This window comes from Trachymyrmex septentrionalis, unplaced genomic scaffold (genome assembly GCF_001594115.1).
Source record: "Trachymyrmex septentrionalis isolate Tsep2-gDNA-1 unplaced genomic scaffold, Tsep1.0 scaffold197, whole genome shotgun sequence".
Lineage (NCBI taxonomy): Eukaryota > Metazoa > Arthropoda > Insecta > Hymenoptera > Formicidae > Trachymyrmex > Trachymyrmex septentrionalis.
The window spans coordinates 118,577-143,246 of record NW_017305146.1 but is presented as its reverse complement, the minus strand read 5'-3'; the positions used below and the strand labels follow the sequence as shown (position 1 = coordinate 143,246).

General features: G+C 35.4%; 4 protein-coding genes across 10 annotated transcripts in view; 2 read left to right on the top strand and 2 right to left on the bottom strand.

Annotated features, from left to right (window-relative positions):
• Positions 1-445: 445 nt before the first annotated feature.
• LOC108747277 (vesicle transport protein GOT1B) lies at positions 446-2,622 on the top strand. Its single transcript, XM_018484659.1, has 4 exons — positions 446-813; positions 921-1,012; positions 1,122-1,300; positions 2,374-2,622. Exons 1-4 carry the CDS (start codon positions 789-791, stop codon positions 2,498-2,500), a joined length of 423 nt encoding a protein of 140 aa, XP_018340161.1. The 5' UTR covers positions 446-788; the 3' UTR covers positions 2,501-2,622.
• A 1,259-nt stretch (positions 2,623-3,881) lies between these two features.
• On the bottom strand, positions 3,882-7,801 carry LOC108747291 (ADP,ATP carrier protein 2). Its single transcript, XM_018484681.1, has 4 exons — positions 7,506-7,801; positions 5,066-5,327; positions 4,391-4,625; positions 3,882-4,307 (listed from the first exon to the last, which is right to left on the bottom strand). Exons 1-4 carry the CDS (start codon positions 7,666-7,668, stop codon positions 4,065-4,067), a joined length of 903 nt encoding a protein of 300 aa, XP_018340183.1. The 5' UTR covers positions 7,669-7,801; the 3' UTR covers positions 3,882-4,064.
• Positions 7,802-12,631: 4,830 nt separating this feature from the next.
• The window catches only part of LOC108747285 (protein furry), a 34,113-nt gene continuing 22,074 nt past the window's right edge, over positions 12,632-24,670 (top strand). For 2 of the 6 annotated variants that reach the window (XM_018484673.1, XM_018484669.1), the window contains exons 1-23: positions 12,638-13,049; positions 13,498-13,571; positions 13,649-13,690; positions 14,207-14,383; positions 14,462-14,646; positions 14,710-14,909; positions 14,972-15,181; positions 15,257-15,464; positions 15,577-15,714; positions 15,792-16,026; positions 16,115-16,518; positions 16,594-17,169; positions 17,254-17,389; positions 17,458-17,628; positions 17,696-17,885; positions 17,969-18,145; positions 19,113-19,259; positions 19,654-19,824; positions 19,901-20,050; positions 20,124-20,293; positions 20,382-20,653; positions 20,811-20,965; positions 21,155-21,318. In XM_018484673.1, the coding sequence (XP_018340175.1) occupies positions 13,529-13,571; positions 13,649-13,690; positions 14,207-14,383; positions 14,462-14,646; positions 14,710-14,909; positions 14,972-15,181; positions 15,257-15,464; positions 15,577-15,714; positions 15,792-16,026; positions 16,115-16,518; positions 16,594-17,169; positions 17,254-17,389; positions 17,458-17,628; positions 17,696-17,885; positions 17,969-18,145; positions 19,113-19,259; positions 19,654-19,824; positions 19,901-20,050; positions 20,124-20,293; positions 20,382-20,653; positions 20,811-20,965; positions 21,155-21,318 (4,321 nt within the window). In that variant the 5' untranslated portion in view covers positions 12,638-13,049; positions 13,498-13,528. Of the gene's footprint in view, positions 13,050-13,076; positions 13,096-13,497; positions 13,572-13,648; positions 13,691-14,206; positions 14,384-14,461; positions 14,647-14,709; positions 14,910-14,971; positions 15,182-15,256; positions 15,465-15,576; positions 15,715-15,791; positions 16,027-16,114; positions 16,519-16,593; positions 17,170-17,253; positions 17,390-17,457; positions 17,629-17,695; positions 17,886-17,968; positions 18,146-19,112; positions 19,260-19,653; positions 19,825-19,900; positions 20,051-20,123; positions 20,294-20,381; positions 20,654-20,810; positions 20,966-21,154; positions 21,319-24,670 lie in introns of those variants that run through there. The other 4 variants (XM_018484675.1, XM_018484670.1, XM_018484671.1 and 1 more) reach the window with 4 other exon arrangements.
• Positions 21,379-24,670, bottom strand: part of LOC108747287 (thyrotropin-releasing hormone receptor-like) — a 4,517-nt gene continuing 1,225 nt past the window's right edge. Inside the window, exons 1-4 of one of the 2 annotated variants that reach the window (XM_018484678.1) lie at positions 23,269-23,344; positions 22,286-23,199; positions 21,696-21,915; positions 21,379-21,536 (exon numbers count right to left, since the gene is read on the bottom strand). In XM_018484678.1, the coding sequence (XP_018340180.1) occupies positions 21,436-21,536; positions 21,696-21,915; positions 22,286-23,092 (1,128 nt within the window). In that variant the 5' untranslated portion in view covers positions 23,093-23,199; positions 23,269-23,344 and the 3' untranslated portion in view covers positions 21,379-21,435. Of the gene's footprint in view, positions 21,537-21,695; positions 21,916-22,285; positions 23,200-23,268; positions 23,345-24,670 lie in introns of those variants that run through there. The other variant, XM_018484677.1, reaches the window with a different exon arrangement.

The window sequence follows — 24,670 nt, the reverse complement described above, 5'->3', positions numbered from 1 at the left end:
TATAATATATAATATACATTTTTATACATATTTTTAATTTTTTGTATGTTTATTTTGTTATCTCATTTCGCATATAATATTTTATAAACTTTTCGACATTTAGACTTCCCAGAGCTCAATGCTGAAATCAGCTTGGCAGTCAAAGTGTTAAAATATTCTTTTACCATATAATACATTGAATTTCTTTAGGGACAATGTACCTATCAAACAATATATATAGATTGAGGTAGATTCCAATTGATTTGCGCTTTTGCAATGCGATTCTGTCAATACGTTTTGAACTTATATTTAAATAAAAAGATTTCAACCTTCCTGTCTCATATATTAAATAATAGTAATGTACTAAATAGTTGATTTAACAGAAACAGATGCAAATGCGTGCATTTTGCAGACACGACACGTGTATACAATTGTCATACTGATGAAACAGTCGGGGCTAATCGGGAGTAATCGGGACGTTCGATTCGATTCAGATTTGACGCTCACGCCTTTCGAAGCTTGAGTGCTAACAAGTGCCAATTTCCTGTCTCATAAATCTTTTCCAAAACAATTGTATATAATTCCGGAGACGATAGATGAATATGAATTAAAACGGTCATCTGATGAATTTAGTTCCGTGCAAAGGGCGTTCGCGAAAGAGCTGAAAAGAGCTGACGAAGCTCCATCCCATGTACAAACGTGTCGCATCATTAGCAATGACGTGGATATAGGTTAAGTTCTCATTCACGCTCAAACAAATCAAATCGCCAAGTGTATCAAGCAATTTCTGATAAAGACAATTGTAAATAATGTTCGAAATCACAGACACGCAAAGTGAGTACAAGGATTCCTCTTGTCAATATTGAAAGAGATTCTTTGTATTAAACCGGCGAATATCCGAGGTATTGATTGCATTTTGTACTATAAGGGATGTGTTCCAGAAATCGGAGTGGGACTGGCGGGATTTGGGATTTCCTTTCTGTTCCTCGGCGTACTATTACTCTTTGATAAAGGTTTACTCGCTATTGGAAATGTAAGATCACTGCACGTTCTTTATTATTTATTTACATTACATCTTATATCAGATTATTTATTTATGTTAAGTCTTACACCGGATTGACCTTTTGGATTATTCCTTGTAGCTTCTGTTTATATCGGGACTGGCATGTGTCATTGGACCATGGAGGACGTTAAACTTCTTCTTTCAAAGACACAAGATAAAAGCCAGTGCCTCATTTCTAGGAGGTGTTTTTGTAGTACTTATGGGTTGGCCCCTTGTAGGAATGATTTTAGAAACTTATGGCTTTGTATTACTCTTCAGGTAAATGTTGTATACTTAAAGCTGGTTTTACAATGTGCTTTTTGTTTCCAGTTTTTTGCTTTCTATTATTTTTTTACATCTTATCTTTTTGCTTCTTATTTGGTTTTTGTTTTATATCGCCTGAGATAAGAGTTAACGAAAGAAACAAGAAATACATAGCAAGAAATGCAATTGTCAATAAAACGGTTGCAAAGGAATTAAAAGCAAAAGGTAAAAAACAACAAACAGGAAACAAAAAGCATATTGTAAATTAAGCTTAAATCTTTAGATGCTTCTACAGCACAGTGGAACTCAGGTCTAATATAACACGCTAATGCCTGTTTTTCATCAATGTAGTTTAATTTTAATCTCAGTACAATTTATTTTTCTAGTTCTAAAAATTAGAAAAAGATGAAGAGTAAGTTGAACCGAGATTGAAGTTAATCTATATAAAAACATAAAGGAAATATTAGCCTGTCCTTTTTAGCTGAACTTTTTACATAGTTCAACTTTCCTTTTTTTTTTTCAATATGAAGGAAAGATTAATGATTATGCAAAATAAACTTCAGCTGAAAATAACAGAATTATTCAAGTGTGAGAAAATGTAGCGAGTGCACTGTTTGTTTAGCAGACCACAACAGTTTTACATCCGTTTTGTGATTACCAGCGATAAAAATATAATCATAAAAAGAACGACCATATATGAATAAATCGAATAAAGTAAAGAACGCCGAATGGTCAAAGTTAGATGTTACGAATATATTTAATCAATTTTTTGTTTCTAATGTGATTGCGCGCCGATAATTGTCGGACTTTCAACACAATCATTATGAAACGTTTTAATAACCCCCTCTAAATAAAACCTCTAAAAAATGGTAACTTATTATGAAAAATATTACCTCAGTCAGGGTAAAAATATAATCCAATAAGCGCGAAGAAAACTTCCAACAATTGCAAAATAAACATTGTATTGAATGCAGCCATCGTTTTTATATATGAAAAAAATGAAATTATAAAATCTCAAAACTGATTTCCACTAATAGTTAATAAATCCATGTTTTGTGACAGATAATTCACACATATTTTTGTTTCAGTGGTTTTCTACCAGTAGCAATAAACTTTCTACGAAGAGTACCTATATTGGGAACTCTACTAAATATGCCTGGTATCAGTCGAGTTTTGGACATAATAGCAGGTGATTCTAATCGGACAACTGTATGATACAACTATATAATATATTAAAACCATCCATATCTTTTTGCTTGGAACCTGTACATAAACCAGTCAAATGTTCATGTTTCATATTTTTTTTGTTACTTCCGTTTAAGAATGTCAGCTGTCAAGTTTTGTACAAAAATATAAAAACTTACTTATTTCTTATATAAGTCGTAAGAAACGTCATTAAGACTATATATAATGAATTTGTATCTTTCGAATTTATATACATATAATTTATATGTATTGATTATGTCAAGGGTACACTTGGTTATATAAAACATTCCAAAGGCTTTTTTGTACAACAACAAAAAATAATATTCATTTTCTTTATGTTAAAATATTCATCATTGTCAGTAAACAAATAATGGCCAACAAATGTACCCTTCTCCTGATCAAGTAATGAATGTTTCGGGATAATGTAATAAATGGACGTGTTTAATGTGTTATTTATCATTAATATATCTTATACTTATTGAAATCAAGATAAAGAATATATCGAATTTACATAAGACCCTTTTAAAAATTTTCCCACAAAAATATTTCAGTGTAACCTTAAATATTAATTTAAAAATGTATCAGATTAGTAAAGTAGAATGCTTAAGTCTTATTAACGGAATGATATTGAATGTGAAAAAATATGCAATATGTATAATTTTAAATTGTTAAATCTTTGTCAATTTTTATTAATTTTATAATTAAATTTTTGAAATAATTTAATGAAATTTATTATTAAATATACACTAAAATCAGCTTCGAAAAAATGTTTATTTAAATAAATTTTTTTTATTGTTTCAGGGAAGAAAAATAATTTCTGAATGTATGAAATTTTATATCGTTTTTATTGATTTGTTGCTTTCCCTGCATGCATCCTAACATGAACAGATTAGATGCATACATTCTGAGTAACGCTTTTCTTCTTACATAGTCGTTTGGAGTGCGAAATTAAATTATCGTCCGTCAAAAATTAACGGACTGGCTGATCATTAAAATGATAGTTTTATTAATTACGAATTAATTATGAATTATCTACAACGGGCCGAGAATAAGGGCGGGGGGCGGCCCAGGCTACGCGCCCCGCCATCGCCGTGATGACATTTCGTCGCGCGTCCTCCTCTCTCGATGGTTTCGTGTGCGCTGACTCGATACTCTAGGCAATTTATTACTTTCAAGTACTTTGATATTCCGACCGGTCTACTTACTCAGCGTAGCGTGTATGGAACGTTATCCAAGTAACAGGTGTTCACGATATTTTCGCGATTGTGCTTGTCTCTTCAACGTTTTTACAATGGAATACGAAAATACGTAAATGTCAATCGCTGCGGGAAAAATACTGAATCCGGCAATAAGTTAAGCAGATTCTCTTCTATTCCTTTGTTTATTTTTACCGAGTTTCATGCACTTTACGAGCTGCTACGTCGACCGTCCTCAGCCTGAATTACGTATTAATATCGACAGCATTTCTTCTGTCTGTCGGTCTGTGGGAATCGCTATCAAATCGGATGATGTGGATAATTAATGACGATGTCAATGATCGTGAGAGTAATGAGACGAGGATCGTATTAGCGCTTTAAAGAAGATTTTTAATTTCATCGTACAATACGAGTACGAGCGCACCACCTGTACCACGGAGAACATTAGAGAACGCGCCCTTAAAGAAGGCATTACCACCTTCCGTTTTGTAAATGGTGGACCAGCAATGGAGAGTGTTTTTGTACAAAATGTCAGTCTTGGCACGGCCGGACTGCATCATCATACGCCTACGTACTGTATCAAAGGGATAAGACACAATACCCGCGACAGTAGTTACGACCTGCAACAGATTCAGATGAATAAATAAAATGCAGTTTAATGAGATTACATCATCTTAGTAGAAATGTAATAAAATCATCTTACCTGGGCAATACCCCATGAAACGAGGAATGGAGTCTTTTTGGGGTCTGGCAGCATACCACGGGCAGTGTCATAGAAACCGAAGTAAGATGCACGATAAATGATGATACCTTGCACCGATACGCCGAACCCACGATAAAGACCGATCATACCGTCAGCTTTGAAAATCTTCGTCAAACAATTACCTAATCCTGTGAACTCACGCTCACCGCCAGCTTTACCTACATCAGCAGCCAACCTAATGGAACAAAGAAAGAATGTAGTATAATTTTTTAATTTTTGATATTATTTGGGTATTTATAGGATTACTTATTTGTACAAAATGTACAAATATAAAGACATTAAATACAAAATTAACATGATATTGATACTTTTATAAATATCAATATCACGTTATAAGTATCAATATAGTACACCTTTATAAATTAAATACGTTTACTTATTTATAGCTACATGTGTTACTTCTCATTGCGATAAAATTTAAATCGAAAGTTTATAAGAGTAAAAATAATTGTATTAAATTGAATTTAATTACAATTATTAATTGCTCGTTAATTGCACCATAATTTTTATTATTAGTGTAGGGATAAAAATTTTTATTTTTAGCGTATAGTTAAAACTTCTATTATTAACACGTGAATAAAATAAAACGCTCTAATTGTACAATAAGTAATTTACCTGGTTCTGGCAAAGTCAAGTGGGTAGACAAAGCATAGAGAAGTGGCTCCAGCAGCACCACCAGACGCGAGATTTCCAAGGAAATAACGGAAAAATTGAGTGTTTTTATCAACGCCACCAAGGAAAACCTGCTTGTATTTATCCTTGAAGGCAAAGTTCAAGGCTTGCGTTGGGAAATATCTGATAACATTGGCGAAATTACCACGCCAGTAACTGAGGAATCCTTGTTCACGTGGGATACGAACGAAACAATCGATCATACCTGGAAAGTAATATACAATGTAAATATGTGAATTGTACGGAGGTACGTATATAATACTTTGTCATTTTAATTTTGACTTATTTTATACAAGACTTATTTTATATATAATAACTTATTTTAATTAAATTGCATTATTTTCTATTTTAAATGTTCAAAATGCTACACAATTCACAAATTCAAGTATGTTTTATATGTTCTAAAATGTTAATAGGCTACCATCGTTTTTTACTGTCACATAATTCGTGAATTATTTTAGTTATCCTTAAGAAAAATTTAATTGAATATAAACTTTCGTGAGTCTAAGTTTTTTAATGTTAATTATATATACAAAATAAAATATGCCTAATTATTTATAATATATATATTTTAGGCATAACAAATAAATTGGAAAGAGATACGTAAAGTTTAATTACAAAATTATATAATTTTATATATTTTATATGTTACATACATATAATGAACATAAAAAAATCTCATACTTTTAAAGATTATTCCTAGTAAACTCTTCACTAATATAAATTTTAACTCTTCTGTCAGCAATAGGAGAAACGAAGCAAATTTTTTATTGCTCTGGATAAAAATCTGAAAAAATTCTGATATTTATTAAAGCGAACTTTAACGGATTTTTTTATCATCATAGATATCAGATTGTATTTTACTTTATTTTTTACAAATTTAAATTTATCTGCCAAAATTCATAATCAAAGTATTACTGCCATTCAAGACTCAAATTGCCGGCAAAAGATTAAATTAACAATAAAAGATTAAGAATAAAAGGTCTGTTTCCTTGTACTAGACCACACTAGAATTTTCTTGCTTTCACCAAATATCAAACATATATCTATTTCACTTTAAATTTGAAAAATGTACACTAAAACAAACTTATGCCTGATTTATGCTCCGGCCTTAACTTTAAAATCCTAAAATTCAGCCAATGGAATACAGATTTCAGTTAGGACCAATTAGGACTGGCAGCCCTATTGGCTGAATTTTAAAATTTTAAGATTAAAATTGAAATATAGACCAAGAATTAAAAAAGACGACGATAGATGTCTAGAACGTTCTCGAACAATCAAGTAGTATTTTGAATATTTAAAGTGGAAAATTGTCTCACTAATTGTACATTATCATCTAAGTGTATCGATTTCTCTTGTAACTTTATTCCTTAATTTTATCTTTGTAATTTGACATGGTAACAATTGAGATTTCGCAGAAACGATAAGCTGCAAGCCATCTCCCGTTATCACCACGTCGTCAGCAACGTGACTCGATTGGCACGAGATCGACCATTGCCGATCATAAAATGCATTCATTAAATTCCTGACCAGTAACATTTCTTCGAAGCGTCAAACGGGAATTCGGCCCAACAACGCGTCTACGCGTCGTCGACGTAGATGAATCAAAGAGGAGGCTGTGAATGGACGGCGGAGGAATTTGCGACGCGTGAAAGTAGAAGGCAGAGGAATTCGGTCTCGTGGTCGAACAAAAGGGCGGCCATGTTGGACCGCATCGTCATCGATCGAAGTCTCGGCGGAGAAGAGAAGCCGACGCGCTGCCATCTGGCTCGGGGAACGGCTGGCCGTTCCAAACGAAATATCGATCCTATCGTGAAGAAGCATCGGTGGATGAAGCGAACTTTTCGCTGCGTGCGAAATCAGACCGCCGCGCGGCCGGAGTTATATAAGTCCGGCCGAAACTGCGGATCGACCTTTGTTATATAAAAGTAATGCGAAATTTCGTCGCCTCGTCGCGTGTGCGCGCGCGCGCACACACGTTCCAAGTTTTCGCGTCACTCGCGTGGCCGCGTTCCACACGCGGTGCGCGGCACCAACGACACGCATTACATAACGGCCATGTCTTTTCTTTCTCTTATCTCTTCGCTCGCGGCATTCATTGGGGCGGCTCGCCGCCGCGTCCGCGCACCGCGAGGAACAATAGGCACGTTCGAAGCTACTTGGCTCCTGTCACATGTTCCGTGTGTGCACGCGCAGGTTTTCCACCGCATGAACGGTCAACCGATCGTTCTTTTCCTTGAATTACGGCCGCGTCTGTCCTTGCCGTGACACTGGAAAAGCGCGTGAAGCGGCCGGCACTTTCCCACACGGATTTCCCACGATATCCGGAAAGAGCGAGACAAGTAGATATAGAGGAAGGGAATATATATACTTCCGCACTTACCCTTGTAACGCTGATCCTCGGCAATTTGCTTGGAGATGTGCTGTACCTGCAGCAACAACTTTACGCGCTCAATGGGCGCGACAGTGGTCTTAGAGATAGCCGCAGCCACACCGCCGGCTATGAAATCCTTGGCGAAAGCCACGGGATCCGCGAGTCCAGACATCGTGATGGATTGATTGAGTGCGCGTGTGTATGGGTGTTGGGTGAGACACGGGTAACGTAAAGGAGAAAGAGAGAGAGGAGAGACTCCAAGTGTCTCTGACGCGCGCCGGACGACGAATGGCCGAGGCAGCGTATGCTCGTCGCCTCCTGCGGCTAAGAATAGCCGCGCAGGTCACGTGTGCTACTTCGCGCAGCTACGGACGAAGCGACGTCGTCGCGCCACGTCGTCGTCGCCGCGGCCGGCCCATTCGCCACGGAAATCATCGTGACACTTTCAGCCGAAATTGCGCTTCCGCGATTGCGGTATTCGCGACCTTTCACTCTCGACGATTGATCAACCTCAGTCGACCTAAGCTGCCGACACGCCGCCTCGGTCATCCTGAGCGATTGCGGTCTCGTTCAATTCTTTTCAATTTGAAAATAATCGCTTTTCGCGCCGCGGTGACGTCACGTCCTATTGCGAACGGCCTATCGCTCATCGCGATCTCGCGTTCGAAATTATGAATGCGAATGGCGGGAACGGTTTATCCGGAATTCTCCAAACGGACGCGGGAAAAAGAAAAATCGTTTCCGAACTTCCGATTGTTTCGTTCGATAGAGATTCGTACGAGTTTTATCTCTTCCTATCGAGGGAGAAGAGAACAAGGAATACTTTGTTGAATAATCGTGAAATGGAACGCGCAATGCGTTGTGTAATTTTGATCAATGAATATATAATTTCTATTAATGTGGAGTAACTTTGATTCAATGTAGATATAGTGAAGTGTCACAACACTTTAATCTTAAGTTTAACTTACTTTTTATATTTTTCTCTCTAGGTCTAAGAATTTGAAAAGAATAAATTAAATCGAGATTAAAGTTAATCTACATTGATAGAAATGGATATACGTATGACTCTTTCCACCGTGTAAAATTAATTTTGAAATCATTTGAAACATATGTAATAAAAACCTTAATAAAATTGATTAGATTATTTCATTACATTATTACGAAGGTCATTTACATTCTTTTGATTGAAATTTTATTTCGATACCATATTAGATAGACCATAGATCAATCTAATACTCGTTTGCTATTTATTAATTAACGAACTTTCGAAAATTCGAAAATTTATATTCTTTCGGCGTTGTCGATTTATAAGTCGCGGACGATCGCGGGCACGTGACCGCGCGAAGTTGCGCGAGATTCTCTCCGAGAATCCTCGGCTGTATTCACGGCGCTCGCGAGTTCGGCGCTCAACTTCAGGGCGGTCTCGCGCGGAATTTCGCGCTCCTTGTCAAGAGTAAAAATTGCAAGGTCAATTCTCCCCCGACGAAGGAGGTCAACGGGGCGCGTTGCTTGCGTAATCCTGGCTCACGGCCCATCGCATTACGGAGGATCTGCGCCAGCGAAGTTCAATGGAGTAACGTCAAAAGCGGGGTGTATTTATACACCTGCAAGAGAAAGAAAGATAAAGAGAGACTGAGAGGACGAGATGAGCACGCGTCACGCGCGCGTTCGCGCGCGTGGAATAGCCGTGCTAAAATCAGCTGTCTCTCGTCACCGCACTTATCCACATGTATTCGTCGATACCGATTACTAGAAGATTAGAATGCACGTATGCGCGCGCGCGCCATCGCAGCGATCGATCTGTCCACGTGTGTGAGTTGGGGAATCACGACAAGCACGTCAACTTTGACCTTTCGACTCGTGCTTGGATCTGATTCGAACGACGACACCTTGATACGATTTACTTGACATTGTCCTCGCGAGAGTATTTAGAAGATGCGCGAGAGACTAGGTCGATAAGAAAAAAGAAATGCCTGTAAGGGTTCGATTGTTCACGTGACTTGGTGGAAATTATACAAAAATGAGCAGACTCACTGGTATTGATCAATTATAAATATTCTAATAAAATTATAATATTGTTATTTTATAGCAAATTTGCTCATTCTTATAATTTTCACCATCCAAGCAGAATATAATTATTAGACATCAAAATGACGTCAAAATGGCTCCAAAGTTATCATTTTACTGATTAAAAATAATACTTTTCAATCGCTAGCAATTCCTCTTAACGTCATTTTGAGGTTATCATGTAACTTGGGCAAGTTGTTGTGATGATACACAATCGAACTCCCTGGAAGGCCCTTATTTTTAAAATCGAATTTTTAAACTCGAGATTGTTGAGGAAAATAAAAAAAAAGTTATTTGTAAAAGTCATAATATAATATGAATCGTTATGATTTTATTTATAAATTATAAGTTCATTTTTAGATATCTAATGACATCATGATGACGTTCTATATGACATCATTATGACTTAATTATAATTCTGTGTTCTATCTGGAACTCAAGGAACGCAAAAGTCAACAAAAAATCAAGATGACTTAATTTTGATTTTTAACGTCAATGGACAGTTAAATTTTTTGTAACCAAAAATCATTTTTTAAACTTTCTTTTCACTTGGTGTGTTCCTTGGGAAGTCGAGTGTTTCTCGATGGACGAGAGACAATTTGCAAACGAGGTTTAAAATAAGGAATGAGAAATAACATTTTTTTCCTGCTCAGGAAAGAAACGAGGTGTATTTATACACCTGCAAGAGAAAAAAATAACGTTTTTTTTTCCTAAGCAAGAAAAAAACGTTATTTTTTATTCAGACCGATTTTATTTTAAACCTTGTCTGTAAATGATCTGATGATTTTTTTATACTTTGTCTACTTATTGTCTCGCATTTGTTAGAACGTTATTTGTGTTCTTTTCGATTCGATTGTGAACTCTCGGTTTAGCGTCAAACAGCTAAATATTCGTATCTATATATTGGAGGATGAGCATTACGTTCTGGTGACGAAGAACAGAATAAAAGCATAATCATGGTTGCTATAAGCGAATACAATTATGTATTGTTCTCTACTATAAACTTTTATTCTCAAATACTTTGCAATCGACGACAGTATTCTAAATTTACAAAACTCGTACAGAAACAGAAATTGCACAGGAAACTATAAAATAACATAAAAATTAAGAAACGAAAAAATCATGCAAGTCTAGAATATAATTCTAATTTTACATACGTTTTAAATTACTATCCAGACAATTGCATGACTCTAGAAGACATTATAAAGACGTCTCTTTTGAACACGAATATCTAAAAGATATCTAAAAGACGCTTTGAAAGATATTTTTTAGACACATATGTTATATGGATATTTAATAGCCTTGAATTCACCTTTAAGAGATATTGCATAAGATAATATGATGACTAAAATGACGTATGTTTGTTTTGATATATCTTTTCCAATTGTTAACGGAGATAGATTAAGATATTTAATGAAAAATATTCCAGATATAAAGTACCTGACATCGGTCTGGGGATATCTTTGGAGCAAAGAAGGAAAGCCATTGGTGTAATTAAGAATATCCAAAAATATCTCGAAATATTTTCTGTTACGATAGTACGCGATAAAGCTCTCAAATTGGATAAAACTGATAAGGAAGTTGCGTGATAAGGATTTTGACAAATCATTCACAGTAGGTATATCACTGCCACGCATAGGAATATGTATGAAACGCTGGCGTTATCTTCAACTCAGGCTCGTCGGAGATTGAACCTGGGAACTCGAATATTGCATATTGGATTAAGTGTCGACCTTGACGTTAAATCGACATTTACGACTACATAACCGTTTTAAGCGATTTTCTAATGTAAACTTTTGAGGCACCTGAGAAAAGCACTCGTGACTCATCTTTTCTTATTGTCGAACGCTCAAGATCGCACGCGATCACAAAGCTCCGCGATACTTGAGCGACATACGTGACGCAATATGAAAGATGAGAAAAAATAAAAAAGAAATACGATCGTCGTCACTTCGTGAACTTCGATATGGAATCGAGGACGACCGTTGCCTCTTTTAAAACGATCATTCACGAATGCGTGTACGATATTTTTCGTGATTTATTGACGTTATGCGTTTCAAAACGACTTGGTATCTTTATTACGTAAACTACAAAGATCATGAATTAAATTAAAATTAATTACTCATTAGATGAATCTGTTAAATAATCTGTTAAATAATTAATTAATCTTTCTTAATGAACATTTCACAAAAATTATTATTAACAATTTTATATTTTGACGAGCTGATTTACTATCAAGTTCTAACAAATAAATTGACATTATTTGTCATCATTTTGTCATCAAAATGACGATAAATAATAAATATCAGCTTGTTTACTAGAGTATTAAAACATGGATTTCATGGTCAGAATGAATTTAAGAGAATAGATTTGTAGAGATCGATTCACTATTGTTGTCTAATGGACCAGCGATTGACTTTTTGGCTGTCCCTGATAATTGGAATGTATATATGCACGCGACGTCTAAATAGAAATACATAAATGCAACTATCCTTTATATAATGTTGGAGTACAAAGAGATTCTACGATAAAACTTTCGTGTGTTAAAGTTGACCACGTGGCGTACAGTGTGAATATATTTATTTACTTTATATGTAGAAAGTATAATAGCCCAAGCAGAACAAATTACGGTAACGTTAAAATGATATTTTGGAGTCATTTTGATATTATTTTAATATCGTTATAATAACTTGTTCTACTTAGGAGAGACCTCATGTCCCGAGACTTTGCGGGAAACAACGTTTTTCGGTATTATCCGTGTATTCATTATAAAAATAAATCCATGTAAAAATAAACGTGATGTGCCAGCGTTTGGTACCATTTTTAGCAGCATACTCTCTTTACTGGATTATTATTATTATTATACTTGAAACACAGCTTATTTGTTACAATATAATAAATTTTACGAATAATTGTAATTATTATATATATTTTATAGATATATACATGTTGGATTGGCGTAATGATGTAGCTCTAGCAGAACGACTTCTAGGTAACACATTGAGTCAATTTACATATTAATGCAAATGCATTCTAACGCCAAGAACTTTTTGCAGGGAAGCTCGTCCTTCGTTTTTTAATAATTCCGTACTAGCGTTAATTATCTGATGATCTGACGAGTGATTCAGTTACCCGCTCGACTATTCAAATCGTTGAGGCGCGAGAAGCTCTGTTGGTACATTCGACAGCGCTAAAACGTATGAGGCGGATTCAACGCTATCTAGTGGTAGCTAATAATAGACAGGCGGTCAGCGAACGAGGGAATAAAGCAAAAAAAGCACAAAAAAAAAAGATATCGTGTAAACTTTGTGACAGGACGGGAGGAGCGAGAGGTGAAGTCGATACTCAGAGATACGCGCCGGGATTAAGCCAGAGTACTCAAGCGATGTGCTGAATCGCTTCTTTCACGACGGATTTCCGTCTTCGTGGACTTGAGGTCGGCAAGACGTCCGGAGCGATCGACTGACAATAGTGACAGTGGTCACAGTGAGTATCCCTCCTTGATTTTCATCGATGTGTGCCGCCGACCCGGGTACGCTGCTCCGTATCTTCATCGCTGCGTAATTTTAATTGAATGGTCGATCTACGTAATTATCCCGGATATACTTTGCACAACGCGTTACCTCTCTAATCTGACGCTCGTATTTAAACGTCACGTTACACGGTCTACAAACCATTACTCTAATTAGGAATCTCCACTGTTCAACTTATTTGATTAACTGAACACACATATATATTTATATGTACACTCACGTACGCGTTTATCCGTTAGATAAAGCATATTCTGTTTACGTGGAAAATATCGACAATTCAATGACGATGTCAGTGCAAAATTGGTCTCTGTTCTACTTGTATGATAAATAGTAGATTTCTGTGTAATGCTTTGTGATATTTTTTTCTGCTCCTCTTGTGATAAATAGTATAATTGTTGTAGGCATAAAATCATCATAATGATAACCAGATAAATGTTGTCTAAGGAGGAGGCAAAAATCAGCAACATGACTGAAGGTTGGTTATTCAATGTCTATGTTAATAAATAAAAATATATAATATTAAAAACTAATAAGTTTATATTCCTATTGTAGGTGCAGAGACTCAACCAAATGCGGGAAATGAGCCCCAGGCAGGTAAGTTGATTCATTAATAATCTGTTATATATATATATATATATATATATATATATAGAGAGAGAGAGAGAGAGAGAGAGAGAGAAAGCAATTACAACTATGTAAAGTTAAACATCAAGTCTGATATAATAGAATTAGCATTTGTTATAGATATCTGTTATATGACAGAGTGCGGCTTCATTTTTCAATCTCTTCTATTATGTACTATAATACATAAAGAATATACAAAATGTTCTTAATTTTTGCTGTCAATATAAATCTTATTATATTATGTTATTCAACAGTAAACATAGTTTTTTAAGTTATCAGATTATTTAACAAGTGTTGACATGCAATTAAATAAAATATTTAATAGCATAATAAGATTTATATTGACAGCAAAAATTAAGAACATTTTGTATATTCTTTATGTATTATAGTATGCCAAAACAGCTTAACATTATATAAAAAAATTTTATTAATTTCAATAGAATTAACATATTTCTAAATAGGAATCACAAGTTTATGCTCTTACAGAAACCTTAGAACCAAGGGCAATGCATAGCGAAGCATTACATGAGGGAGCAACGGAATCAACATTGCAAGCTGCTCTTGAACCTATGCAAGAGCTTCTTACAGTTCATGGAGCTACACAGGGAGAGAGTAGCGATGCTGTCAGTATTTATACTGCCAGCACTTCTGTGTCTGGCAATGGTAAGTTTGCAAACTGTAGTGATAATATTATAATACATGTGTATATGTATAAATATTTATATTTGTATTATTTTTTAGAATCAAGTTCAAGTAGAGTCAGTGCGATAACTGTAGTGTTGCCTTGGGGTGCTCAAAAAGAGACAGTGAAGCCACAACAAATAGGAGATATGGATTTAAGACCAGGAGAGTACGTAATGCGTATTCTGTTCGCAGAATTCACTTTGCAGGCGGAGAAAAAGATGGAGGCTGTTATGACGGAACATGTAAGCAATTGTTGAAGCGATTATTGTTGTTGCAACAATCTTGTTTGAATGCATTATTTTCAGGAGAAACAATTATCAAAAGTTTTACAAAGAGGAGAAGATCCACAATTTGATCAACTGTTATCGGCTTTTGGTTCTGTCGCTGAACATTGTTTACCATCAATATTGAAAGCCCTTTTTAATTGGTATGAACGTCAGCTTGTTGACCAAGGTGGTGATCAGAAAAAACCTGCTCCTGGAAAGGAAGATCAAAAAGGAAAAAGGTAATAGGATGATAAATTGGTTTATCTTGTAAACATTTGTAATAATAAATGTATCATTTCAGTATTATGTATACAATAGTATCAGGAAGTGTAGAAACAGTGGAAAGAAGCGAGGCAGATCTCTTGCAAGAGCGTAGAGATCTTGCTGTCGAATTTATATTTTGTTTAATGCTGATCGAGGTTTTACGTCAATTACCATTTCATCCTGGACATGAGGATTTAGTAACATATATAGAAAATATTGCTTTTAAACATTTTAAATATAGAGAAGGGTATGAACTATTACATTGCAATAAGGGTAAAGAAAGAAGATACATATAAAATGTAATATTTACATATTTTTTCAGTATACAAAATGAGCCAAATGCAGCTAACATTCACATTATTGCTGATCTCTATGCTGAAGTGATAGGAGTTTTAGCGCAATCTAGGTTTATGTCAGTGAGAAAACGTTTTATGGTAGAATTAAAAGAATTGCGAGCTAAAGAGCCAGGTCCTCATACTACACAGAGTATTATTTCCTTATTAATGGGAATGAAATTTTTCCGAGTTAAAGTAATTATCACATCCAACTAATATAATATTTAATATGTATATTATTTTAAACTTGTATTATGTTTTTAAGATTCTTTTACTTTTAACTAATACGTGTTACATGAATTTTCAGATGGTACCAATAGAAGAATTTGAGGCATCCTTTCAATTTATGCAGGAGTGCGCGCAGTATTTCTTAGAAGTAAAAGATAAAGATGTTAAACATGCTTTAGCTGGTCTTTTTGTTGAAATACTCGTCCCTGTTGCCGCTGTAAGTATTCTAGACCATAAATTATAATTCATGCATCACCAAACAATGTTGTAATTATTTGTATTTTTATATTCTAGGCTGTAAAAAACGAAGTGAACGTACCGTGTCTGAAAAATTTTGTGGAAATGCTTTACTCAACTACATTAGACATGTGTACAAAGTCTAAGCATAGACTGGCGCTTTTTCCATTAGTAACCTGCTTGCTTTGTGTTAGTCAGAAAACATTCTTTTTACAAAACTGGCATTACTTTTTAGCTATGTGTCTATCTCACTTGAAGAATCGTGATCCAAAGATGTGTCGAGTTGCGTTAGGTACGATTAAAGTACAAATTTTATACATGATATTTGTTTAGGAGAATTGAAAATGAATTATATATCTTTTGCATCTATTGTATTACAGAGGCCTTATATCGTTTACTCTGGGTTTACATGATACGAATCAAGTGTGAGAGCAATTCGGCTACGCAAAGCAGACTCCAAAGTATAGTGAATTCTTTGTTTCCTAAGGGATCGAAGGCGGTAGTGCCGCGGGACACTCCGCTGAATATTTTTGTAAAGATTATTCAATTTATTGCGCAAGAGAGACTGGACTTTGCGATGCGTGAGATAGTATTCGACTTACTGTCTGTCGGTCGACCGGTAAAGATAATTTTAACTCCTGAACGCATGAGTATCGGCCTCCGAGCATTTCTCGTTGTAGCTGACAGCTTACAGCAGAAGGAGGGGGAACCACCTATGCCGCGTACTATGGGTGTTTTGCCAAGTGGAAACACTATGCGTGTCAAAAAGACATACTTGAACAAAGTAAATATCATATATATATATATATATAATTTTTATTGAACGTCACATTTTTACGAATATGTTTTTACAATTTAGATGTTGACAGAGGATACTGCACGAAGCATAGGAATGTCCTCATATTTTCCGCACGTACGCCGAGTGTTCGTAGATATCTTGCGCGCATTAGATGTTCATTATGGCAGACCTCTTATGATGACCAGTACTCAAAACATGAACAAGGAGCCGGACGAGATGATCACTGGAGAACGTAAACCTCGAATAGACCTCTTTCGAACTTGCGTTGCCGCCGTTCCGCGACTGATTCCCGATGGAATGACCGGTGCGGAATTGGTCGATTTACTGGCACGTTTGACAGTACACATGGATGAAGAACTCCGTGCATTGGCATATCAAAGTTTACAGACTCTAGTATTAGATTTTCCCGATTGGCGACAGGACGTCGTGCTTGGATTCACGCAGTTTCTAGCCAGGGATGTGCAAGATACGTTTCCGCAGCTAATTGATAACGGTTTAAGAATGCTGCTGCAATTGCTGACCAGTTGGAAGAATGCTCTCACGAGTCCTAGTATAAGAGCTAAGGAGCAATCAGTGGATACTACACGGGTGAATATACGAGTGGATGTTAACATCAAGAAATGCGAAACAGCCCAGGTTTGTATTAATATTTATTATTTTGGAATTTGCAGGCAACGCCTGCAATAGAATGCAATTGTAAATTTTATTTCTTGTTTCTAGAAAGTAGAACCTGTATCGAACATATTCTATCTGGTAGAAGGATTTGCTTTAGTTATGCTCTGCAATTGTCGCCTTTATCCTCGACGATTGGCTGTTCATATACTTCGGGAGATTAAACTTTTACTGAAGACTTTAGGTAATTATATTTACGCGTATTGTGCACAGAACATCAAAATGTATGCCTTATATACGTCATCTTTTTAGGAGGACCTGAAGATGATCAACCAGTCATTGATGTAATTGATGCTTGCTGTCCGGCTGTTTTGGAAAAATGTTATCCTATATTACCTCCAGCTGAGAAAGCAGCCGCTGCGTCTACTTCTAACGTGGATTTGCAATGGATAGCTGATAGAAGTAGTTGTGTTTGGACAGCTGGTAATACTAAATTTATCATACTTTTTATGCAAGTTTATATTATATTTATCTATATTTTATATTGCAGGATTTCACGATGAAAACAGTACTAAGAGTTCTTCCTCGCTTAATTTAAATGGAGCCGATCCGTGGGCCAGTTGTCTATTTGCTTTTCTGGAAAAGGACAGAGTACTTACGCTATGTCCAAACGCCGTAGCTCATTCTTGGCCTATTGTTTTCACTCGCATAAACTCTTTGTTTTCAGTTGTGGATCCCACGTAAGATTAAACTCTATAACAAGTTTATATATTAGTTACATTAACAATTTTGAAATAATTAATAGTATTCTGTATTTTTACAGGCCAGTAAATGATAATCGAGCTTCGTTATTGCGAAGTTCGACGACAGTGAGAAAACCAGTAAATGAGAGGGATGTCTATATGCATATTTGGAAAAATTACCTGACTTTTGGATATAGAGTTGTGCCACCAGTACCGAATCCAGTTGTTCGATGCGCCAGTCCAGATCTCAGTCTCAGGTAAGTTAGTCACATGAAAATTTATATAGCAGGAGTTCAGAGATATATTATATCATCCTATTATATATTATTTAATATTTTCAATAGTTTTAACTTATAATACAATATTCATGCTTATATTATGTATCACTTAATAAAGTATGTATAATCGCGTGCATCGCTATGCTCGCTGTAGATGCAACTGAAACAGTTTGTTCGATGAGCAATAAAGTGCCTCGTTCAAACATCTGCATCGAGAGAATGTATGCACACGATTTATGTTTTAATGAAATATTTCAACGAAACTTTAGATAATTAAAAACTCATATGTTTAGCAGAATATATTAGAGCTTTAAGTGTCTATATAAAAGTGAGTCACTGAATAAAATCAATAATATCAACTTGGTATCGATTGGTGTTGGGTCATGCTTGTTAATATCCACTATTTTGCACAGTAACATTTACTTTACTTGCTTTATGAAATCAATTTCATCAGCGGTTAAATATTTTACAGAATTATAAAATTGCTCATTTTAAACGTTAATTCTACACAAACACAGTTACTGAATTATAATTTTATAATGTTTTATATTATATAAACAGCAAAAGATCTAATATTATATGTATTCACACATTATTCTCTATCCGATGTTGCGCACATCTAGCTATGGCAATTCTTTAATCGAGACTAGCACCAATTCGTACCAAATTCGCGCTTTGCATTCGGGAGCGGAATCCATACTTGCTCTGTCCTTTCTTCTATGCATATACATACTTCGCTTTATTTTTCGCAACATACTACCTAAATTTCTCGCATGCTGTCTCCTATCGTACTGTGTCTCGTACATGTACATCTTCCTTTCTCTCTCTCTCTCTCTCTCTCTCTCTCTCTCTCTCGTTCTCTTTCTGGATATTAGAGTAGTAGTTCTCTGAGTAAATAATGTCTGATACAAGGAGCATTGGTGGTACACTGTATTGCATACTCTAGTGGTCAGCATACGGTGGAGTTTGGTGTGTTGTGCATGAGTAAGGAGTTGAGTCAGAGCCTGGAGAATCTCGGCGGGGCGCAGACCCTGCCGGGTCGGTTTTCTGTTCCGTCCATTTCCGGCATCTACACCCGACACAAGCGTACCAGGTGAGCCTGAGATTAACAATCGCGAACAAAACGACCATGCTTCCTTCGATGTCACCCGGGATTTAAACGGTCGTTGGTAATTCGCACTCCGTATCTTTTATAATTATTAAATCTTTGTCTCTTCTTACTCTCTTAACGTAGCACAGTTTGGTATACCCCTTTCTTTCCACTGAACTTTCAGCTTCGTACTCGAATTCTTTCGCCCTAACAAGTTTTTTTCGCGCGTACTTGCGTATACCATCCTTGCCTAGCCTTACGACCGTTCCCGATCGCTTCTTTTTTCGGAAATTAAATTGCGACCGAATATTTTAGAGCGCACAGTTATTAATTTACAAACTTCAGTAACAAACCTATGATCGAAAAATAGTGAAACGCAACAGTCTCGTTTTCACAGCTCCTCGCCCGACAGTCTATCCGCGGAACGCGGCGACAACAAATCACCGGGCACAAATGCAAGTCCGGCGGCTTTGTATAAGCTGACTGTGCCTTTGCTAAGATGCGAAGCCGTCGATGTCAGGGATGCCGCAGTGCAGGCGATTGGGAAAGTAAACGCCGATGCTCTAAAGTAAGTACATTACTATCTAAGAAGATGAATGACGAAAGAGAGATTAAATTGCAAAGAGATTATTTTCTTGATATAGAGACTTGATGGAGGAACTGGTACCTTACATCCGGGAAGCGGTTGATCGGAAACAGGAGAATATGAGACGGCGAAGAAGACGCGATGCTTTGAGGTTGCAGCTAGTAAGAGTACTGGAATTAATCGCAGAGTATGGAACGTTCGGTATCTGGTTAGTTAATTCATTTGATGAATTTCATTTTCTCACTCAACAAATTGGATTTATAAAGATCATCTTTCTTCAGTCCAGCGGTATTAGATCGTGAGACACAATCTTTACATCCGACATTTGTCGAGTACATAGACGGTGCGCGCATTTATCTAGAAAACGAGACCGACAAGGAAGCACCCGCTGTACGAGACATCAAGTTACACTTCTGCAACTTTATCAGAAAAATGATCAAGAGTTTTTCATGTAAGCGATTTTATTTAAATAATTTCGTTAATCGCGAAATATACGTGATGCCTTAAAAGATTTATTAATCTTTTTTTTATTTTTCTAGTGGAGACGTGCTATACTTTATTAAAAAGGGATTTAAGAAGAAATTTATTCATGCTCTTCGCTAGTTGGGCTGGTGTTTATGGCAGGCCGCTTACGAGCACGTCATCCCTACAAGAAGAGGAAAAGTCTTGCACGGAATTACAACTCTCAGCCTTGCAAGCTATGAGTGGATTGCTTTGTTGTGGATCATGCTTTAATCCACAGTCGCTTTCAGAAGAGGGTGCGATTTTGTATCAATGGCTAGATTTGTTACTGGCCAGTAAAGACGAAAAAGTAAGTTTACAAATTGTCTCGTACAAAATTTCATCTGTAATGCGCGCGCGTATTAGCATTCAAAATTACATACAAAATTGTAGTTAATAGTCCATTATATAATACATTAAAGTATTTTCTTTTGTACATTCTTTCTGTATCATATTTTTTATTTTAGATTTATACACTTGCACGCGAAACCGTCGTGTTACTGCTCGAAGGAAATCCCGATATTGGTACGCTTTTGGACTGGGTGGTCGATCGATGTTATACTGGTGCACCGCAAGTGGCCGACGGCTGTTTTCTCGCATTGGCGACGATCTTCAGCGCTAGGTACGCACGAATTAAAAAATATAAAATAAATATTTTATGTAAAAACATTTATTAGGAGAAAATATGTACACACAACGAGTAAAAGATACTAGACACATTTCTCAACAGAGCCACAGATATAATCGCGATAAAATAACAAAATTAATAAGCAGTACAGCAATCGTCCTTTTATGCTTTTCTTTTCTTTAGGGAGTATCCTTGCGACCATTACACGAGTGTCATCAATGTAACATTAATGAATACGGGATGTCCCCGTGCACCAGTCCACGATGCAGCGCTTCAACTTCTTCAATTGCTGGATCAACGCTTCTTCGGAAACGTAGGCCCGTTACCAGCTACGGAACTCGAAGCTGGTAAGTTTATAATTTATGTCTTTATCTCTGCACTATAATACTGCATTGATGCATTACATATTATTTTTTTATTGTCTTCTTCTGACATATTTATTTGATTATTTGAAACTGATGATATCATAATCCTTTCACTGGGAACTTTTGCGTTTCCTGAAAGTTTTTCTGTTGCGCATTGATAAATTGCAGCCGCTTTGTTGAGTTACATCTAGGCATGAATTCTGAAATTGTAAAGGAAGATTTTATCAAATAAAATTTATCATATTTATTTGTTAATTTAGTTTAATACATAAAGATAAATTTTTTAATCGGTGCAATATTATTTGCACACATATATTTTGTCATTATGTTACCTTATAATTGGGTAATTAAGTGCCTACCACACTGTTTTCCATGAATTGTCATCTGCACAAGAGTTCCATTTCTTCTAGTACTTGAACGCTTCGTACATATGTAAACTATCTCTCTGCGAAAATTCTGTCCGCTCGCGCAGTAAAGAATGAAGTTTATTCCGAAACTCGTGTCGAATAGTAATTGACTCATTTGTTGCGCCCAAATTAGCCACATCACCGATTTATTATTATCAGGAACTTTATCATTCTGAATTTACATATACATATAATAATTATTAATTATAATGTATAATAATTTCTGTAACAGTCAAAATTTATCTATATATAAAGAGTAATACCACGAATCAATAATACCACGAACAATGGGAAATAATATAAACTGCAATACATAGCTTTTTAATCATGCAAACATCTAATTTTCCAAAAGTACTGTACAGTGTAAGTGTATTGAATAAAATTCAATTAAACATCGAACATTATTAAACAATTTATGAATTTTAGGAAAAATTATTAAAAATTTCATTAACGATTATTATATCCATAATTTACTCTTTAGAGCAAAAGTTCTGTATTTGACTTTAGCATTAATAACTTTAGCATTAAATATCGATACATACACCAACGACAGCAATCACCCTGAAGACAAACGCAGGCATATTAAGGCAGAAGAACGCACTCGAAACGAGCAGAAGCATTTTTGTGACTTTAGTCTGTGGCATTCTGTCCCGTGGAGCTCTCTCATTGGAAACGTCGGATTCTATGGTTAATGTTCTTCGGATATGATCGAGTTTATAGATGTTGCGTGCTATCAGTGTATTGAAGATTACTATTATGGTCAAGGGTACGGCGAATGTCACGACATTATCTATCACATTATAGGGGATTGCCCAAGATTCCCATTCCTTGTCTAAATAACCACAGTCGGTCGAGTTTTCAGAAATTTTGGAGAACACGGCCACTGGGCTGGTCAGCAGAACCGCTAATGCCGTAAATCCTACCACTATCATCTTCGCTCGGGCTACCGTGCACCAGAATTGACGACGAAGCGGCCATTTGACTGCTACATATCGCTCAACAGTAAAGGCTACCACGAACCAAACGCTAAGAAAGCTACAGAGAGATGCAAGATAGATAAAAAACTGGCAGAAGCCCTGCCGATTGAATAGATCTACGTGCACCATTTTTAGCCAGGACACGAAGACTGTCATTAGGAAACCGCTGTCGCTTATTGCTAGCGCTCCCAAATAAATGCTGGACGAAGAATAACGTAGCTTTGTACCAAAGAATACGAAAACGGACATACAGTTGCCCAGAAGACCCAAAAATACGAGAATCGGCGCATAATAGCGTTGGATGTTCTGGAAAAAACCGTTGATTTCACAATAGAATTCATTTGCTATTGTGCTATTATTTCCAGTGATCATCTTCTTGTTGTGTTGATCTTAAACCATCGCCAAATCATCAATGAAAAGAAAATCGGAAAGCTTTGCAACCACGCTCAGCGTACACAACTTGTGTCATACACGGTGACCTGAAAGAGTATTAGTATGTTCTATATAAAAGACGAGGATAAGAGAGAGAAAGAGAGGATATTACAAACGTCACGCGTTTCCTTTAGATCTGAGGATTGAATTTAGAAGCAAGATCAGCATTTAAAATTCGGCTTGAAATTTGGAGAGCCGAGATAATAATAACTGAGAAGATATTTAACTTATTTGATATGAAGATATTTAACTTATTTTTAAATTATTGAAAATCAGAATTTTTTAGTTAATTATGTTGTGACATTTGGCAGAGATCACAAAATTTTTGTTCCTTTAATTAATATTTCTCCATAAGCATTTCTCAAATTTAATTACTTTTAAACAGATTTTAGTAGAATTATACATTTTACAGTAGATGTCAATATAAGAGAACAAAAAGTAACGAATGATATTTTTATATCCTTTTGAATTATTTTATTGTTGCTTGATTTAGTAAATATATAGACTGTATTTCAGGATACATGATAAGAATGCACAACGATTGTGCATTCTTATCGTATATACTGAGATACAGTCTATATATTTATTAAGCAACAAAAATTACGGGAAAAGTTAGCACTTATCGCGCGCAGGAAATCCTTTGCGCAACAGATACGTTAACTAATCATTATTGCGCAAGTATTCAGATTATGTCAAATAAGTGCGTCATACTTATGTAATGTTGCTTAAAATTTTATTGTCTTATTGAGACCAGGTACAAATTATTCGGTAATGTTTCTTCGACATAATTCTTTCTCATTGACATACTTTATTATATAACATTGAAAACTATCTTACAATGTGATGATAACCGCATAGGAAAAATTCTTATCTTTTCTACGCTATTGTGAAAAATGCGATACAGTTTGTAATCTCGGCGAATGTTTCTTTTGTAAAATAATGTAATAGTACCTAACAATCGTTTTCTAAATGTAAATAATTATTGTATACTCATATATATATATATATATATATATATATATATATAAATGATCATAGAATTTTGTTGATATAATATTTTGTATTTTTAGTAATAACGAAGTTTTATATTTACACTTCAGAATGTATACGTCCAAACAATTGGCGAATCGAAGTGTTTTATGTTTCTCTTTTGCTTGTTTATATATAATTTCTGATCAAGTTCTATGGTGCTTTTAATGATTCGTAATTAAATCATTGCAGTTAATCAAAAGCGATATAAATTGATAAAAATAAAATATATGTTACTTATGGTATGGTAAAACTTTGGCCTTAAATATAAAGCAACTTCAATTAAATTTTTTTGGAAAGGCAGTAATAAAAGCCGAACGAGGTAATATAATATAATTAAAATTGTTATAAAAGTAAATATATGTAGGTATATTCTGCTTACAACTGTTGTGATTTATGTATTGACTGTTCTGACTTACATCCAGTATGTATTAAGAATTAAAAAAAGATGAAGAGTAAATAAATCAAAATTAAAGTTAATCTTCATTA

What these genes read in the sequence shown, in the direction of transcription:
- LOC108747277 (XM_018484659.1), top strand. Translation starts at nt 789, where the DNA reads ATGTTCGAAATCACAGACACGCAAA. An exon ending in GTTTACTCGCTATTGGAAAT is followed by an intron (nt 1,013 to 1,121) that starts GTAAGATCACTG and finishes TATTCCTTGTAG; the next exon opens with CTTCTGTTTATATCGGGACT. An exon ending in GGCTTTGTATTACTCTTCAG is followed by an intron (nt 1,301 to 2,373) that starts GTAAATGTTGTA and finishes TTTTTGTTTCAG; the next exon opens with TGGTTTTCTACCAGTAGCAA.
- LOC108747291 (XM_018484681.1), bottom strand. Translation starts at nt 7,668, where the DNA reads ATGTCTGGACTCGCGGATCCCGTGGCTTTCGCCAAGGATTTCATAGCC. An exon ending in CGAGGATCAGCGTTACAAGG is followed by an intron (nt 5,328 to 7,505) that starts GTAAGTGCGGAA and finishes ATTACTTTCCAG; the next exon opens with GTATGATCGATTGTTTCGTT. An exon ending in TTTCATGGGGTATTGCCCAG is followed by an intron (nt 4,308 to 4,390) that starts GTAAGATGATTT and finishes AATCTGTTGCAG; the next exon opens with GTCGTAACTACTGTCGCGGG.